The sequence below is a fragment of the Bufo gargarizans genome, unplaced genomic scaffold, assembly GCF_014858855.1.
Source record: "Bufo gargarizans isolate SCDJY-AF-19 unplaced genomic scaffold, ASM1485885v1 original_scaffold_1321_pilon, whole genome shotgun sequence".
Classification (NCBI taxonomy): Eukaryota; Metazoa; Chordata; class Amphibia; order Anura; family Bufonidae; genus Bufo; species Bufo gargarizans.
The window spans coordinates 309,480-328,163 of record NW_025334307.1 but is presented as its reverse complement, the minus strand read 5'-3'; the positions used below and the strand labels follow the sequence as shown (position 1 = coordinate 328,163).

The following is an 18,684-nucleotide window of genomic DNA, read 5'->3' as shown; positions in this document are numbered from 1 at the left end:
AAATAATAACAATTTTTGGAGGTATTACTATCTATTATAAAAGTAGAAATTTGATAATTTTTCAACATTTTTGATTTGGTATTTCTCGCCCATATTCATTGGGGGACACAGGAACCGTGGGTATAGCTATGTCCTCTAGGAGGCGTTGACACTAGTAAAAGCGGTTAGCTCCTACCCTAGCAGCTATACCCCCTCCAGCCTGGAAAGAGAGGTTCAGTTTTTTTCTAGTATCAATAGGAGGCAAGACCTCCCTGCTCTGCAGGGATCTCCTGAAGATTTTTTATTTTAGTTTATTTTTTTCCTTCTTTTTCAGATGGGAAAACAGTGGACGCCTCGCCTCCCTGTTTTCCCGCACTGCTGCCTCCCCCACAGAAGACGAGGTGGATCAGGGCAGCCTCGCTCCCTGCATCCTGCCAGCCAAGGGGTCACCCGTCAAACCCCTTAATTCCAGCTTCCTGCCACTACGGTACCAGTGGGTGAAGGGGTGACCCTGCTGGACCAGAGGAAGGGTGAAAATGGCGACAGGGACGTAAAGAGGAGGAAGAAAGGTGAGTACACGGGACTTAGGTGAGTATGTCCCTCCTGGGTCACCACCTCCCTCCCTACCTGGTGGCAGTAAGGCACAGGTTAACTAGGCACAGGGCTTAGCCCAGCACCCTGTAGCCTTTCCCTTCTTCCCCTTCTGGCAGGTTTTATTCAGCCAGGAAGCCGGCACTCTTTCCCTAGCAGGGCGGCATAAGGTCAGAATAACCGCATGGCAGACGTTTTTTCTATGGCGGCCGAGCACACGGCCAGACCTTGTGCACTCTGTGGAGGACGCTTGCTAGCGGATATCACTCCACGCCCCTCACTACTGGCTCTTACTGCATGACCAGAGATCCAGAGCGGACGCCAAGCGCGAGGCTCCGGAAAGGGTTAAACCGCACCAGAATTGACTTGGCTGTGCAACCGCATGGTGTTCCAGCCGCCATGTTTTTTTTTGCCAGGAAGCGCTGGTGTCTGCCCGGCCCGTGGGTTGGAGCCCCCATCTATTGCCGGGCGGGCTCATTTCACGGTACTTGGTCCCTCTGTGGCCCGGCCGATGAGATAATCGGCTTGCACAGGGGCTTTGGATTGCCCTTGTGGCTTGCTGGGCCGCACTTCGTCCCCCTGGATTTGGGGGGGTGCGCTCCGGCGCGAAAACTTTGCGCCCTTCTTCCCCCTCCCCAAGACAGAGACCGGCTAGCTCCGCCCCTGGTCATGAAGATAACCTTAACCCTTCGTGGCCGGCATCTGGGGAGGGATAGAGTTCTAAGGGGGCGTGGCACTCCCAGTGCAATGTTCTTGTGCTTGAGGCTGTCATCTTGTTTTAAAAAATAAAAATAAAGAACAGAAGGGATGTGCGTCCATATGGCCCCCTCCCCGCCCCTCATTACCGCAAGACCGCCCTGTCTGTGCAGTGACACACTGGGCCTGTGTCCTATCTCGGATAAGGAGCACCTCTCCTCCGAGCCGTTTGGTTGTTAATTCTCCTCCTCTGTAACTCCTGTGGAGGACAGCTGATGTTCCTAATCCACCCTCCAGGTCGTTTGGTTGATAAGTCCTCCTGCGCAATTAGTGATGGACCTCTGAAGGATTCCAATTCGTCCTCTGGTTCCGTTGATGATTCTCACCTCCGCAATACAGGGGCGAACCTCTGGAATTCCCAATCCACCCTCCGGGTCGTTTGGTTGATATTTCTCCACCAGCACATTCACTAAAGGACCTCTGATATTCCGAATCCACCATCCCGGGTCGTTTGGTTGATAATTCCCCACCTGCGCAATCGAGTAGGGGTCTGCTGGAACTCCCAGTCCACCCTCTGGGGTCGTTTGGTGTATGTTTCTTCGTTGGCGCCATTCAGTTAAGGGCCTCTGACATTCCCAATCCACCCTCCTGGGTCGTTTGGGGGATAATTACCTATGCGTCCACATCCGGAGTCGCTTGATTGATACTGCACTGCCTGCACAATCCAGTAGACAGACCTCTTCAAGTTCCCATCCCACCCCCTGGGTGGTTTGGTTGATAAGTCCCCGCCGCGCAGTCCACTCCTGCCAGGGGAGAGATTCTGAGGAGTACACCTATTGCCAAGCGGAACACAGTGCATCTTTTTCCTTGCAACCCCACCCTTCCTCCCTGGGTCACGCTCAGACACACCCTCCCTCACTGGGGAGGGTCCGTCCGGAGGAGGGAGGGAGATCACTGATTCAGACCCTGACATTAAGATTGCGTCTAAGGTGGCCTGTAGTACTTGGTATGCATTAACCATTCCTTAGGTGGAGTAATTGCACTACTTCGGGATAAGTGCCTGCCTTATACATTATCCCCTGCTATAGGTGGACTCAGTACAATGACATGAGTTTCGGGACCGGCTTGCATATCCATTCATGGCGCGATGACATTATCACTGGTACATGGTGTACTGTATGCATTACCCCCTTACTTAGGTGCAACAATTGCACTCCCACGGGGTACAGGACTCTCCATGTGAACTAGTTTTCGCTGTGGGCATTTGCCCCCCTTCATGGGTGAACTATTCTCCCTAGTACTTGCCGTATGCATCCACCTTCCTTAGGTAGCTTATTGCACTACCATTACATACGGTTCCGACTGTCGCACTATGCTTCCATAGACGGAATGTTGCACATCACCGTGATTTCTGTCTCATTTCCCCCTTCTGCTAGTGCGGCACTAGCGGGGAATAACTAAACCTCTTCAGATGCTGCAATTCTGCGGCACCACTGCACGAGATGCCTTTGCTTATTTCCTAGGGGCCTGGCAACAGTCGGTACTCGCAGGTGCCCAGCACTCTTACCCTAGTGCTATATGGGTGCCACCAGTGGACACGGTGGCTATTCCTTCCTTTGGTGCTGGTTTCGTGCATGGTTATAACATCTTCTGTCTTCTCAGGGGGTTCCTAGCATCACTTGTGTCCTAGAGTACCCCCATCTCCATGGGCCTACATTGTTCCAGTCGGTCATGATATTGTCCGCATCAATACGTAGTACGTACTCCATTGCACATATATGGTGAGTAATTCCCAGCGAGTCGAGTGTTTCACTTACTCTGTATTCTCTTTCCTCCAGTTTCCCTTCTCTGGGAAAGTGGTTATGCTGGCACTCAGGTTTAGCTCCTACAGCTTGTTCTACTCAACAGGTGCAGATTTTTGTTAATGTTCGAGTTCGTGGTCACTCCAGTGGGACATCCCCCTCAGGTAGGGGTTCTACCCTAGAGCTAGCTTGGCAGTTGCGCCTGTTCAGCGCCCTTCCAGGTAGAGTTTTGAGGTTAGCTCTACCTTACTGGGGCAGTGTGGTACGTGGCTTCTACGGATAGTCTCAGGCCTCCCCCCTCGGTTTTGCGCTGACTGGGCAAGCGCTGGCTACTACTGTGGGAGCGGTGTTGCTTACCACTACATGCTTGGTTCTTACTGCACAGCTCTTTCGTCAGGCGGTGGACTTAGTCCTGGCTACTTTGGTACAGTGCCGGTCTCAGACGGGGAATGGGCTCAAACCTAGCCTATTCTCCTGTCTTTTCCCCCTCTGGCTCAGGGTTCATTGCCGTCCCGCATGCCTTGGTAGTTCCTACGTTGCTACCTTCCCTCATCTGCATTTGCACGGGGTATTAGTTTGGTGAACTTCCTTTCCAGGCTCGATCTGGTCCAGACTAGTGGGCTGTGGCGCCCTCCACATTCCTCCTTCTACGGGGACTCTTCCATTGGTCCGGGTGAGCTAACGGTATCTACACAAAAGCTTCCCACCTTTTTTCTCCAGAGCCAGAGTTCCATAAGCGTGCGACGGGACGCCCTGATTCTCCTTGGTAGGAGTTCTCCCTCCTTACGTGTTTCTTCTCCTCCTTCCCAGGGTTCTACGGAGGATCCAGATGGAGAACAAATCCTAGTCACTCCGAGTTGACCCCGTAGCGTGTGGTATGCTGACCTCGTTCTCCTTCCTGGAGACGTCACTGCCGCTCAGAGATGCTCTTCTTTCACGGGGTCTGGCCTTACATCTGCATTTCAATGTCGGCATGGCTATGGAAACCTCCATTCTGACGTGGAGAGGGTTTTCGGGGGATGTCTTCTGCACTGATTCAGGCCAGGAAGCCTGCATTGCCCATGGTGTATTGTGGGACCTGGAGGTCCTTCCTGGGCTTCTGTGAACGCCGGGACATCCCCTCTCTTCCTGTTTTTTCTCTCCCCACGGTCCGATCCTTCTATATTAAGAGTTGGACCTTGGTTTAGCCCTTAATTCCTTGATAGTTCAGGTGTTGGCGCTTCTGTTCTGGGGCAGCTTCCTTCCTTCAGGGAGCGGCTCATACGGTTTCTCTGTACCGTCCTTACAGCTTTGGGATCTGTATGTAGTTCTCTCAGTCTTCCAGTCTTCTCCACTTGGGCCCTTGCAGGAGTTCTTATTCCGGCTCCTGTCCTGGAAGGTAGTTTTTCTTGTGGCTATAACATCCATCAGGTGGGTGTCTTAGTTGGGGGTGCTCGCTTGCAAGATCGCCTTCCTGGTTCTTCTCAGGGATACGGCAGTTCTCCAGACCATTCCTTCTTCTCCCGAAGGTGGTCTCTGACTTCTATATCAATGAAGTAATTGTCCTTCCTTCCCTGTCCCTTTCCTTTGCACCCTACGGAAGGGAGTTACATTATTGGACGTTGTCAGAGTTCTAAAATAGAATAGAATGGGCACTCATATATCTAGTTCACAAGGTAGGCAAAGCGACTCAAGTGATATATGTTAATTTATTAGTAGCGATATAGTTGAGCAAATATATATCAATAGTACACAATTTTATTATAACCTAAACAGAGCTATATTCCCTAAATCGACATGAATTGATAAAACTTGTATAAAATTGATAAAATAAGCATGTGACTATCCACTGTTATAGCTGATAAAAGATCAGGAGGTCCAATCCAGCGTTAGTAGGTCCAGTCCAGCATTAGCAGGTGGAGCACAATGATTTTATCTCCTATTGTCTACAACAGTGGCTAGCAGCAAATATATCTCCAGGGAAATTTTTTTATAAAATAGATAAGTGAATAGATATAAACAAAAATAGAAAATAGAAAATAAATATAGCAGTAATAATACGTGATGTGACACTGTGACTTATAGTGTCCAATGGATAAAATGTAACATGTTGTGACACATAAAATCCACTGGATCAACAATATAATTATAAAGCAATTGGTGAAATAGTGTATATAAATAAATATATAAATATATATATATCTCTGGAGAATCAACAAAATTGCTGTATCCCGCTGTTGCTACAGTCTTTCTTTAATGGTAGGACATGTGACCTAAATCCTGGTTTGGTCCGCACAATTGTCCACAAATAGATTCGGTTTAAGCAGATATCTGCCTGGGTAGGCTATATGTTTAAACAACCGCGACGAACGCGGCAGGGTACTTGAGCAATAGTATAAGTATGTCCAGCAATGTTACGCAATATTCAGTCAACAATGCAGATGATATAGCAAGATGTTTGAGCAGCAATACACATATATCCAGCAATATTACGGAGCTAAATAGCTCTTACTCACATATCGTCCTATTCCCACCGTGGCATCCCACGTGGTGTAGATGCAAAAGGACTCGCCTTTGGATAGCACAGCTGAATTATCTGCTAGCGATGCTGTATCCACCCGGCTGTGAACGGAAATGCTGGCTGTGTCACGCTGCAGATCCACGTCCGGTTTCTTTAATTAAGATAGATATTCAACCTATTTGGATCGGTTCTGGTAGTTCTTTTAGAAAGCGCTTTCTCAATCCGATGTAGTAGAAAGTTGTTGCCGGTGTGTTGTCAGATCCAATTGCTCCTTGCCAGACGCGTTTCAAAGGCTACCTGCCTTCTTCCTCAGTGGCTAGTTTGGGTCTGACTAACTTGCCGGCTTTTTATCCTCTAAAGGGCTCTTTATTAAAACTGAAATGGACCCAAAGGATCTGGATTTCACAGATCCAATTGCCTTATATTGCGATAGTCCTGCGGTAAATCTGCGGTTTTTGTACACACATGCGTTTTTCTGTTGTGTGTATTCCTAAATCTACCAAAATCATTATGCATATCAGATTTTATTATAGCTAATTATAGTTGGATCTAATATGGATAATATCATCCTATATCATATGTTATTATAAACACATTCTTCTAAAATACAATGTATCTAAAACTTATAAACCTTTATTAACCTCATATTAAAAAACATATTAAATAGTAGGGAGCTTCTATATAAGGTCTAAAAAATATATGTAATATAAAAATCTGCAAATATATAAATATATGAAAGAAAAAGATAAATAAAAATATAGAATAGAAATATAAAAATATAGAATAAACAATTTTCGGGTATTATATTCTGTAGGATGCTCATATATGTTTTCTTGTTAAATACAGCAAACTGTGTTCCATGGGGTTCATTCCCTGAGATGGTTCAGGCAGAGTGTATGGGATAATAGTATATGCGGACTAGGGTCGGACTAGGTTGTCAGAGTTCTACTCCTTGTTAGCAGCCTCCAGTCCCTCTCGGCGTAACGAACCCCCATTTCGCTCCGGAGGGTCCTTGCTAGGGGTTGGCTGCCTCCAAAGGGCGATTGCACGTTGGATTCGGTCTGCAAGTGCTGACGTATACCGCACCCGGAGCAGGGTTCCACCCTTAGGTGTCATGGCTTGCACAGAAAACTGAAGATTTTCTACCAGCTGGGCAATGTCCGGAACGCACACGCGCCATGCGGACTTATTCCTGGTCTTTATAGTACAGAGCCGGCGTGCGTGTAGCTCTGTACTATACTGGCCAGGAAGAAGTCATCATGGCGCATGCGCGGCAGCGTGCGCGTTCAGGACATTGCGCGGCCTGGCGACGTCCACTTCCTTTAAGGTGAAAATGAGCCCAGACCCTAAGGGGTTAAAGGGCATAATCTGCAGTGTACGTGATGCAGTTTCCATATTTGATCTTTTTTACACTGTGTGGATGAGATTTATTAATAACTTAACCACTTTGCCAGTGCTAACACTGTATGGATTTTCTGCACACTAATCTGTAGCATTTCAGTCTCAAGTGGAAATACCCTTAAATAGACATTCCCATTTTAAAAATGTTATATTGGTAGGATATTTCATAACATTTTAATAAGTTGGGGTTCAAACTCTGAGGCCTCTGTCAACCCTTTAAGCACTTCTGCACAGCGGCCCTCTGCACAAACTGCTGTGCAGAGAAATGCAACCCAGCTACATTCTGCTAAAAAAGCAGCACCACTGAACTAATACTGAGACCTGTGTTATGAGGGCCAGTGGGGTTCTCAGCAGCCAGACTCCACTAATGAGGAAATATACCTTTTGAGTATTTGAGATTTATATGTATGTGGAAACTATACTATTATTGTTCCTTTTAACTTCCAGTTTCCGGTAGAATTGAGCTGTTACGTAAGCGAATACAAGACCAACAAGATCAAGTTCAACAGCTAAAGAGTTCAGCCAACGAACTAAGGGCAGAGAAACTTAATATTTCGAGTAAGCTCCAACGTCGACAACAACTGGAGGATCAAAATGTGGAACTTACTACTGAGCTGCAGTGTTTGGCAAGAGAGATAAAGGCAAGTTTATCTACCCGCTGAAAAGATACTGATTAGAATGTAATGCTTCATCCATATACAGTATCTAATGTAAATGTTTGGATACGAAGAGACAGTCAAACATTTGCTGTAGAATTCCTACAGGTTTTAGTGGTTATTATCTATGCCAAGCTTGTGTCCTTTTGCCTTACATTATACAGGCTCACAACTGGTCACCACCTTTAAAGGGTGTATTATACTGCCAGATTTTCTGGCAGATAATTGCTAGTGAGCATTCCTATGAACACTCGTTAGCAATCATCTGACAGTTCTAAGACTACTTGCAGACGAGCAAGTATTCCGCGCGGGTGCAATGCATGGAATCCGGGCCCATTCATTTTCACGCATCACTTGTGCATTGCGTGGAAATCGCAGCATGTTCTATATTCTGCGATTTTCACACAACGCTGGCCCCACAGAAGTGCCAATGCGTTGCGTTTTTCACGCATTGGGGTGTCTAATGCACCCTTTAGGTGGAGCCTGCTGAGCTATTTAGCACAGCAAGAATATACATTTTTTATTAGTAATGCTTGTAAAAGACACCAGCACAGGTGTAGATTACTACTTCTATAATATTGCCACTGGAGATAAGTGATTGATTTCACCATGACTACCAATGACAGACACTAGGTTTTAATATAGCTATTCTGTTCTATAATTACTTTTTATATTTTAATTGCATCTACAGTAATTCTCTGGTTTTAGGTTGTGCCAATAGAGACTGAGAAGAGAACTAGTTCTATCAAAACTCTGTAATTATTAGCAGTGTTGCACGCTTCATTTAATAGCTTATTAATAATATTTATAATAAGTTATTATATTAATACAGAATATTTAATTCCTGATAGTTTGTGTTATTTTCTATATTGTATCCATTTATTTAGTGACAGAATAGGGATTTGTCTATGAAATGTAAGGTTTGAAACCACGACATCAGAAAACCCAAGAGAGGATGTGGTTTTTATCTATTGGGAAAGGTTGCTAGTGCAGTTATCAGATAAGTGTGCAGCATTCTAAGAATAGTGACTATATTACTATTATGGCTAGATAGTAACTCTTTATTTACTTCATTAGAAGCTGCCTTGTGGTTCAAAAATTACTTATAAAGATAATGCATTGCTCTTTATATGTTTAATCAGGGCAAAGTCTGTGGCAAAAAAAATTGTCATAGATTCCTTCCTACTGATATTTTTGTAGTTACTCAATATCTAGTGTATTCTTCCGTCCATACTGTAGTATTTCACTTAGCCCAGCATCCATAGCAGCCAAGTGCATGACCACAAATTGGAAAAGCCCCAGCATCTCCAGCTATGGCATGGCCTCCCATGTTTGCAGATTAATAAAACTGTTATAACGTAAGTTAATACCATTATCTGTATCCGAGGGTAAGTTCGTGTTTGTGTGTGTTCTCATAGTAGACTATTGTCCATAAAAATGGTTGATCAAAGCAATACCCCTGGATATATTATTATTACCATATGCAGTTTTACTTAAGTAAATGGAATTTATTTCTGGTTAGGAAGCAAAAGAGCAAGTTTTCCCATTGGAAACAACCCTTGAAAAACTACAACTGGAGAGGAAGGAAATTTTGGAGAGGAAAGACTCCAGCAACCGAGCAGCACAAGAAAGGGTAAAAAGTCATTTATTTGTTAATGGGCGATATTTGTTAAAGGATTTCTGTCACCAGAATTATCCCTATGAAACTGGCCGACATTATCGATGTGCTAATATCAGCAGAACCTAACTCTGCTATTCTTCTGTTTATTCTTGTCCACATTACTGCACAATTCTAACTTTTATAATATGCAAATTAGCCTCTAGGAGTAGGGGTTGGGGGGGCATTGCTCCTGCTCCTAGAGGCTCCATTCTCCCACCTAATTCCACGCCCTTGATTTTATAATATGCAATTTGGCCTATAGATGTAGGAGGGGGGTTGCTCCTGCTCCTAGAGACTCCGTTCTCCCACCTAATTCCCCACTCTTGATTGACAGGCCAGTGTCTGTCTCCTCCTGCAGACCCTGTGTGCTGGGTAAATTTTCCGCCTGTGATGTGCCAGCAATAGATCATCAGTATATAAGTCTCGGAAAACCCTTTTAACTCTACATGTTAAAGATTAAAGTGATTATCCAATTACGATAACCTTAGTGTCATACATACCAAACTAGGCAGACCACACCAACTGCCATGGATGCATGAGGCGAAAAGGTGCTGCTTATTTTAACATGGTCATAGAGTTCTGCTTGCCTGCAGTCACCACTAGGAGCAGCTCGCTGCATACAGATCTGTACGTTAACTGATGCCATGCAGTGGCATCCATTCACCGTAAAGTTCCATAATTTTAATAAAAAGGTATACGTTTCTTTTACTGGACTCTGCAGGATAGAAAAGCGCGGTGTTCTACGCTTTGGTATCCTTTTTTTTTTTTGTTCCTAAAGTATATGTTAAACGGATGGCAAAAACGTGATGTGAACCCATGCTAACCCATATGCAGTGCACTCCACCTAGTGGAGAGTGCATGTAGCCAACATTTTATCATGTCTGTATAAGGCTACATTTACACAAACGTATTTTGTTTCTCTGTCCGTTCCGTTTTTTGTGCATTGGATTAGGACCCATTCATTTCAATGGGTCTGCAGAAAATTTGGACAGCACACAATGTGCTGTCCGCATCCATATATCCGTTCTGTAGCCCTGCAAAAAACATAGAGCATGTCCTATTCTTGTCCGTTTTGCGGACAATGATAGGCATTGTTACAATGGATACGCAAAAAAAATTGATGCAACACAGATGTCATACAGACGCCATCCGTATTTTTTGCGAATCTGCATTTTGCGGATAGCAAAATACATATGGTCGTGTGAATGTAGCCTAAAGAAGAATTAAGAGATATAGTGCTGTGTATCAGTAATGGAAGCTCTGAACCCACATGTACATTGTGGGACAGACTTGTAACATGGAAACACACCCTATAGATGTATCACAGCATTATTATGCAGAAAGATTTAATCTCAATTGTGTTCTTGTATGGATATCCACTTTCTTTAAAGAAATAGTCAGATAATGGGTAACTCACACTGCATCCAGATGTAGTTGTACCACTTTTTTTTGTAGTCTTAACATATTCTGCAATATATTTAACATTTTCCTTTTTTCCTAGCTCAATGACCTTAAGGAAAAAGTGAAAAAGATCACTTTGTTCATGAAAGATATTGATAAATATATAAATGATGGGAGAGAAGAATTCAAAGAGGTACTATTTACTGGATTAAAACTCAGCCATCAGTCGCTTTAATAAAAGATCATATAACATGAGGCGTTTGTTTGTTTTTTTACAGCAAAAGGATGCTGAACTACAGGACTTAATTGCTCGACTGAATGATTGTGAGAAGCACAAAGAAAAAATTAATAAAGAGATGATCACTGTTAGACAGGATATAGACACACAAAAAGTAAGTATGACATCACTTGGTAGCACCTAATTTACTTTATACCAATTTTGGTGTAATATTGGAGTATGTGTACTTGGCTCAGTTTGAGATGAATGCTGTTTTTGTTTCAAATGTGTTTTAGATACTGGGTCCAAAAAAAGACAGGAAACCTTTAAAGGTTTTTTTTTGTGCTAATGTAAATATACTGCAGGTTGCCATGTGTCAGCCCTTCATGTCAGGATTTACTGGGGTTGTCCCATGCAAAATATTCCACCTACTTAAAACCAGCACTCAGATCTGAAATTGTTATAAAATGTATCTGTATAGTGCCACCTGCTGTTCTTTTTCCTATGCTCAGTTTCATCCTTCAGCTGCCACTAGGGATGAGCGAATTGACTTTGGATGAAACATCCAAAGTCGATTCGCATAAAACTGTGTTCTAATACTGTACGGAGTAGGAGCTCCGTACAGTATTAGAATGTATTGGCTCAGATGAGCCGAAGTTATTGCTTCGCAAAATCTCGCGAAACTTTGCATATTAACTTCATAAATTAATTTGTACTGTAAAAGAACATTTCCCAAACTCTGGTTCGGTTCGAAATGGTACCCTGGAACCGAACCAGAGTTTGGGAAATGTTTTTTTTTTTACAGTACAAATTAATTTATGAATTTATTGCGTGAAGTCTCGTGAGACTTTGCAAAGCAATAACTTTGGCTCATCACAGCCAATACATTCTACTACTGTACGGAGCGCCTGCTCCGTACAGTATTAGAACAAAGTTTTATGCGAATCGACTTTGGATGTTTCATCCAAAGTCGATTCGCTCATCCCTAGCTGCCACCAGCCAGATCATTTTTTTTAAACTGACAGTCACAGGAAAAAAGCTGAAGCAGAAAGGGTACATCCCGAGAGTTGCAACTGATGTTATTTTTACCTGGTCACATGACCCTCCATCGGATGCCATCTTCGGGTCCATTCAAACATTCGTGTGTGTTTTGCGGATCCACAAAACACGGGCAGCGGCAATGTGCGTTCCGCATTTTGAGCACCGCACATTGCCGGCACTAAGAGAATATGCCTATTCTTATCCGCTATTGTGGACAAGAATAGGACATGTTCTATTTTTTTCAGGATCGGAATTGCAGACCCAGCAGTGCGGGTCCGCTATTCCGGATCGGGGCTGCACGTCGTGCGGCCCCATAGAAATGTATGGGTCCGCAATTCTGTTCCGCAAAATGCAGAATGACATTGCGGATGTGTGAATGGACCCTAATGGTCTTCTTTGTGGACAGCACAGATGATTTGCCCTACAAGGAGACATGATTTATTAAATAAAGCAAATGGTACAGAACATCAACAAAAAATGCAGTTGCAAGAAAAAGTATGTGAACCCTTTGGAATGATATGGATTTCTGCACAAATTGGTCATAAAATGTGATCTGAACTTCATCTAAGTCACAACAATAGACAATCACAGTCTGCTTAAACTAATAACACACAAAGAATTAAATGTTACCATGTTTTTATTGAACACAACATGTAAACATTCATAGTGCAGGTGGAAAAAGTATGTGAACCCTTGGATTTAATAACTGGTTGAACACGTTTCCTGTAGTTTCAGATCAGACGTGCACAACAGTCAGGAGTAATTCTTGACAATCCTCTTTACAGAACTGTTTCAGTTCGGCAATATTCTTGGGATGTCTGGTGCGAATCATTTTCTCAAGTTCATGCCACAGCATCTCAATCGGGTTGAGGTCAGGACTCTGACTGGGCCACTCCAGAAGGCGTATTTTCTTCTGTTTAAGTCATTCTGTTGTGGATTTACTTCTATGCTTTGGGTTGTTACCGTGTTGCAACACCCATCTTCTGTTAAGCTTCAGCTGGTGGACAGAAGGCCTTGAGTTCTCCTGAAAAATGTCTTGATAAACTTGGGAATTCCTTTTTCCTTCGATGATGGCAATCCGTCCAGGCCCTGACACAGCAAAGCAGCCCCAAACCATGGTGCCCCCACCACCATACTTCACGGTTGGGATAAGGTTTTGATGTTGGTGTGCTGTGGCTCTCTTTTTTCAACACATAGTGTTGTGTGTTTCCTCCAAACAACTCAACTTTGGTTTCATCTGTCCACAGAATATTTTGCCAGTACTGCTGGTGAACATCCAAGTGCTCTTGTGCAAACTGTAAACATGCAGCAATGTTTTTTTTTTAACAGCAGTGGCTTCCTCTGTGTTATCCACCCATGAAATCCATTCTTGTTTGGTGTTTTACGTATCGTAGATTCTCTAACAGGGATGTTAGCATATGCCAGAGACTTTTGTAAGTCTTTAGCTGACACTCTAGGATTCTTCTTCACCTCATTGAGCAGTCTGCACTGTGCTCTTGCAGTCATCTTTACAGGACGGCCACTCCTAGGGAAAGTAGCAGCAGGGCTGAACTTTCTCCATTTATAGACTATTTGTCTTATCGTGGACTGATGAACAGCAAGGCTTTTGGAGATTCTTTTATAACCCTTTCCAGCTTTATGCAAGTCAACAATTCTTAATCGTAGGTCTTCTGAGAGCTCTTTTTTTCGGAACGGCAACATCCCCTCAAATGTGAGTTACCCCAATATTATAGAATAATAAAAGGTGAAATATTGTTCTGGCGATACGAACTATTGTGACATACAAAGTTTTGACTTGGCGACATTGACTGTGCTGTGGCTTGTAAAGTACTATACAGAGGTGTGTGCAATACAGGGACTACGTATTCGATATATCGGAATTATGGACCCAAATTATTGAACCCCAGCTATTCTATCATACAGCACAGTATCGAGACTGTCGATTAAATTATAAGACGCAGACGACTACATATTGCCTTTGGGCTGTGGAGTAGATACACCAATTGTTTTTGTACAGTGTTTTTTAACCATATTCTGTTTTAATAAATATATTTTATTACGGTACAACTATACATGTATTCAGATCAAAAGTGAGTGCCTGCAGAAATCTCTATATATATCATTCACATCAGGCAATGCTTCTTGTGAAAAGCAAACCCAGAACTGGTGTGTGTTTTTTATAGGGCAGGGCAGCTGTAACCAACACCTCCAATCTCATCTCATTGATCGGACTCCAGTTGGCTGACACCTCACTCTAATTAGCTCTTGGAGATGTCATTAGTCTAGGGGTTCACATACTTTTTCCACCTGCACTGTGAATGTTTACATGATGTGTTCAATAAAAACATGGTAAGGCTTCATTCACATCACCGTTCAGCGAGAACGTGCTTAGCCGGCCTACGCATGCGCATCGCGGGCCGGCAAAAGTTCGAGGGGGGTCACGTCATCAGCTTGCCAGCCAATGATCGTGGCTGGCAGGCTGATGATTTAAAAAAAAAACGAATCAGAAGCCTGATAACACATTATATTTGTAAATATAATGTGTTAAATGGCTTCCCTGCTCCTCTGCTGGTTCTTTTCGTCGGTTGGTCTCAGCAGAGGAGCAGGCATCACAGTGAGTAGCACCAAACACCACACATAGCCCCAGACCACCCCCCTGCACCCCAATTAACCCCTTGATCACCCGTTCTTGCCCCTGTCAATCACCTAGTGAAAGGAAAAAAGTGATCAGTGTAAACTGTCACTTTTTTTTTCACTGGTATTGACTGTTAGGTTTTAGGGATAGTTTAGGCCCCTTGGTTATGTAGTTTAGCGATTGTTTAGTGCCCAGCCCACCGCACCGCAGTCACTTATTCGCTGATTAGCGTATCGCTAATCAGCATTTGTACTTTTATAGTATCTGTAAGTGATCAGAACTGATCACAGTCAGATCTATAATAGTATTAGTGTCACCTTAGCTCGCCCTCCACCCAAAACGCAGTGTTTGCCCGATCAGGCCTGATCGGTCGCCCACACGTGCGTTCACCCACGCCCGCCCCGCCGCAGTGACAAAAAATTATAATTTTTTTGATCACTGCAAAATCACTTTACAAGCGAAGCGCTGCGGCGATAAAAAAAATCAGTTTTGATATTTTTTATCAACCGCAGCGGCCTCCGGTACTTCGCTAGCCTCCCATTTGTAAGACAGGCTTGCTTTTTTTCTTGGGTAGTCTGAGGGAATACCCCTAAATTTAGTAGCCCAAATATCAAACAGGGGGTATTCTTCTGAAGAGGCCTACAGGCTTCTGACCCAGTCGGATGAGGAATGGGAACCCTCATCTGATGAATCTAGCGGGTCAGAATATGAACCTGTAGAAAGCAGTGGCAGTCTGACTCAAAGTTCAGACAAGGAGGTTGAGGTCCCTGATACCACCAGGCGTACCCGGCCCCATGTCGCTAGACCACAGGTTGCGCAGGATCCGCTTCAAGGGCAGCAGAGTGGGGCTGGCGCTGTCGGATTACGTGGTGAGGCATACACCAGCAGCGCAGCCCTCCCTGGACCTAGTACCAGCACTGCCATACAACATGGTGAAGTGGCGAGCACCAGAAGGGCAGTTGAAGCTGGTACGGTGGCACGTGCAGTAGTTACCCCGTTGCAGCCACGCACAGACAGGCCCGTAGACCCCATAGAATCCCTGAGGTGCTGTTAAATCCTGATTGGCAGTCCCCAACTTCAGCCGCACCATTAGTTCCCCCTTTCACCGCCCAGTCTGGAGTTCGGGTTGAGACAGCTCAGATCGGTTCGGCCCTGGGATTTTTTTAGCTGTTCTTGACTGCGGAGCTCTTGGACATAGTCGTGGCAGAAACAAATCGGTATGCCACACAATTTATAACCGCCAACCCGGGAAGCTATTATGCCCAGCCTTTCCGGTGGAAACCAAGTTTCCGAATTAAAAAAATTTCTGGGCTTTCTCCTCAACATGGGTCTAACCAAAAAGCATGAATTGCGGTCATATTGGTCCACGAACCCAATTCATCACATGCCCATGTTCTCTGTTGCCATGTCCAGGGCACGATTTGAGGCCATCCTGCGTTTCCTGCACTTTAGCGACAACACCACCTCCCGTCCCAGAGGCCAGCCAGCTTTTGACCGGCTCCACAAAATTCGGCCCCTCATAGACCACATCAACCAGAAATTTGCAGATTTGTATACCCCTGAGCAAAACATCTGCGTAGAAGAGTCCCTTATACATTTTACCGGACGCCTTGGCTTCAAACAATACATCCCAAGCAAGCGCGCCCGGTATGGGGTCAAATTGTATAAGCTCTGTGAAAGGGCCACAGGCTATACCCACAAATTTCGGATCTATGAGGTAAAAGATCAGACCCTGGAGCCGGTCTGTTGCCCTGACTACCTGGGGAGCGGTGGGAAGACAGTCTGGGACTTGGTGTCACCCTTATTTGGCAAGCGGTACCATCTTTATGTGGACAATTTCTACACAAGTGTGGCCCTCTTCAGGCATTTGTTCCTAGAACAGATTGGTTGCTGTGGCACCGCGTGAACTAGTCGCGCGGGCTTCCCCCAACGGCTCATTACCACCCGTCTTGCAAGGGGGGAGAGGGCTGCCTTGTGTAACAAAGAACTGCTCGCGGTGAAATGGAGAGACAAGCGTGACGTTTACATGCTCTCCTCCATTCACGCAGACACGACAATCCAAATTGAGCGAGCAACCAGTGTCATTGAAAAGCCCCTCTGTGTCCACGACTATAATTTGCTCATGGGAGGGGTGGACTTCAATGACCAGATGTTGTCTCCGTATTTAGTTTCCAGACGCTGGTATAAGAAGGTGTCTGTACAGGTCCTTCTCAAAAAATTAGCATATTGTGATAAAGTTCATTATTTTCTGTAATGTACTGATAAACATTAGACTTTCATATATTTTAGATTCATTACACACCAACTGAAGTGGTTCAAGCCTTTTATTGTTTTAATATTGATGATTTTGGCATACAGCTCATGAAAACCCAAAATTCCTATCTCAAAAAATTAGCATATCATGAAAAGGTTCTCTAAACTAGCTATTAACCTAATCATCTGAATCAACTAATTAACTCTAAACACCTGCAAAAGATTCCTGAGGCTTTTAAAAACTTCCAGCCTGGTTCATTACTCAAAACCGCAATCATGGGTAAGACTGCCGACCTGACTGCTGTCCAGAAGGCCATCATTGACACCCTCAAGCAAGAGGGTAAGACACACAAAGAAATTTCTGAACGAATAGGCTGTTCCCAGAGTGCTGTATCAAGGCACCTCAGTGGGAAGTCTGTGGGAAGGAAAAAGTGTGGCAGAAAACGCTACACAACGAGAAGAGGTGACCAGACCCTGAGGAAGATTGTGGAGAAGGACCGATTCCAGACTTGGGGGACCTGCGGAAGCAGTGGACTGAGTCTGGAGTAGAAACATCCAGAGCCACCGTGTACAGGCGTTTGCAGGAAATTGGCTACAGGTGCCGCATTCCCCAGGTCAAGCCACTTTTGAACCAGAAACAGCGGCAGAAGCGCCTGACCTGGGCTACAGAGAAGCAGCACTGGACTGTTGCATGTCATTCGGAAATCAAGGTGCCAGAGTCTGGAGGAAGACTGAAGAGAGGGAAATGCCAAAATGCCTGAAGTCCAGTGTCAAGTACCCACAGTCAGTGATGGTCTGGGGTGCCATGTCAGCTGCTGGTGTTGGTCCACTGTGTTTTATCAAGGGCAGGGGCAATGCAGCCGCTATCAGGAGATTTTGGAGCACTTCATGCTTCCATCTGCTGAAAAGCTTTATGGAGATGAAGATTTCATTTTTCAGCACGACCTGGCACCTGCTCACAGTGCCAAAACCACTGGTAAATGGTTTACTGACCATGGTATTACCGTGCTCAATTGGCCTGCCAACTCTCCTGACCTGAACCCCATAGAGAATCTGTGAGATATTGGGAAGAGAAAGTTGAGAGACGCAAGACCCAACACTCTGGATGATCTTAAGGCCGCTATCGAAGCATCCTGGGCCTCCATAACACCTCAGCAGTGCCACAGGCTGATTGCCTCCATGCCACGCCGCATTGAAGCAGTCATTTCTGCAAAAGGATTCCCGACCAAGTATTGAGTGCATAACTGAACATAATTATTTGAAGGTTGACTTTTTTTGTATTAAAAACACTTTTCTTTTATTGGTCGGATGAAATATGCTAATTTTTTGAGATAGGAAATTTGGGTTTTCATGAGCTGTATGCCAAAATCATCAATATTAAAACAATAAAAGGCTTGAACTACTTCAGTTGTGTGTAATGAATCTAAAATATATGAAAGTCTAATGTTTATCAGTACATTACAGAAAATAATGAACTTTATCACAATATGCTAATTTTTTGAGAAGGACCTGTATATTTAATTCAATTGGCTGTATATAATAGTTTTGTTCTCTACAGTAAGGCTCGGAGAACAGGATCCTTCCTCAAATTTCAGGAAGAGATCATCGAGAACCTCCTGTATCCAGGAGGTTCCGTGGCCCCATCCACCAGTGTAGTTAGCCGTCTACACAAGCGACATTTCCCCAGTGTCGTTGCTGGTACCTCAACCCAACCGTCAACCCGAAAAAGATGTTGTGTCTGTAGCAGGAGTGGAATAAGGCGTGACACCCGCTATTTGTGTCCTGACTGCCCTGACCACCCTGCCCTATGCTTTGGAGAGTGTTTCCGGAAGTACCACACACAGGTACACTT

The 18,684-nt window shown here is 44.5% G+C and overlaps 1 protein-coding gene across 1 annotated transcript in view; it reads left to right on the top strand.

Annotated features, from left to right (window-relative positions):
• The window catches only part of LOC122923183 (DNA repair protein RAD50-like), a gene marked incomplete at its 5' end in the record, with an annotated part of 164,550 nt that overhangs the window by 47,585 nt on the left and 98,281 nt on the right, over nt 1-18,684 (top strand). Inside the window, 4 exons of the mRNA XM_044273917.1 lie at nt 7,417-7,610; nt 9,148-9,258; nt 10,787-10,879; nt 10,965-11,078. Of these exons, the coding sequence (XP_044129852.1) occupies nt 7,417-7,610; nt 9,148-9,258; nt 10,787-10,879; nt 10,965-11,078 (512 nt within the window). The remainder of the gene's footprint in view (nt 1-7,416; nt 7,611-9,147; nt 9,259-10,786; nt 10,880-10,964; nt 11,079-18,684) is intronic.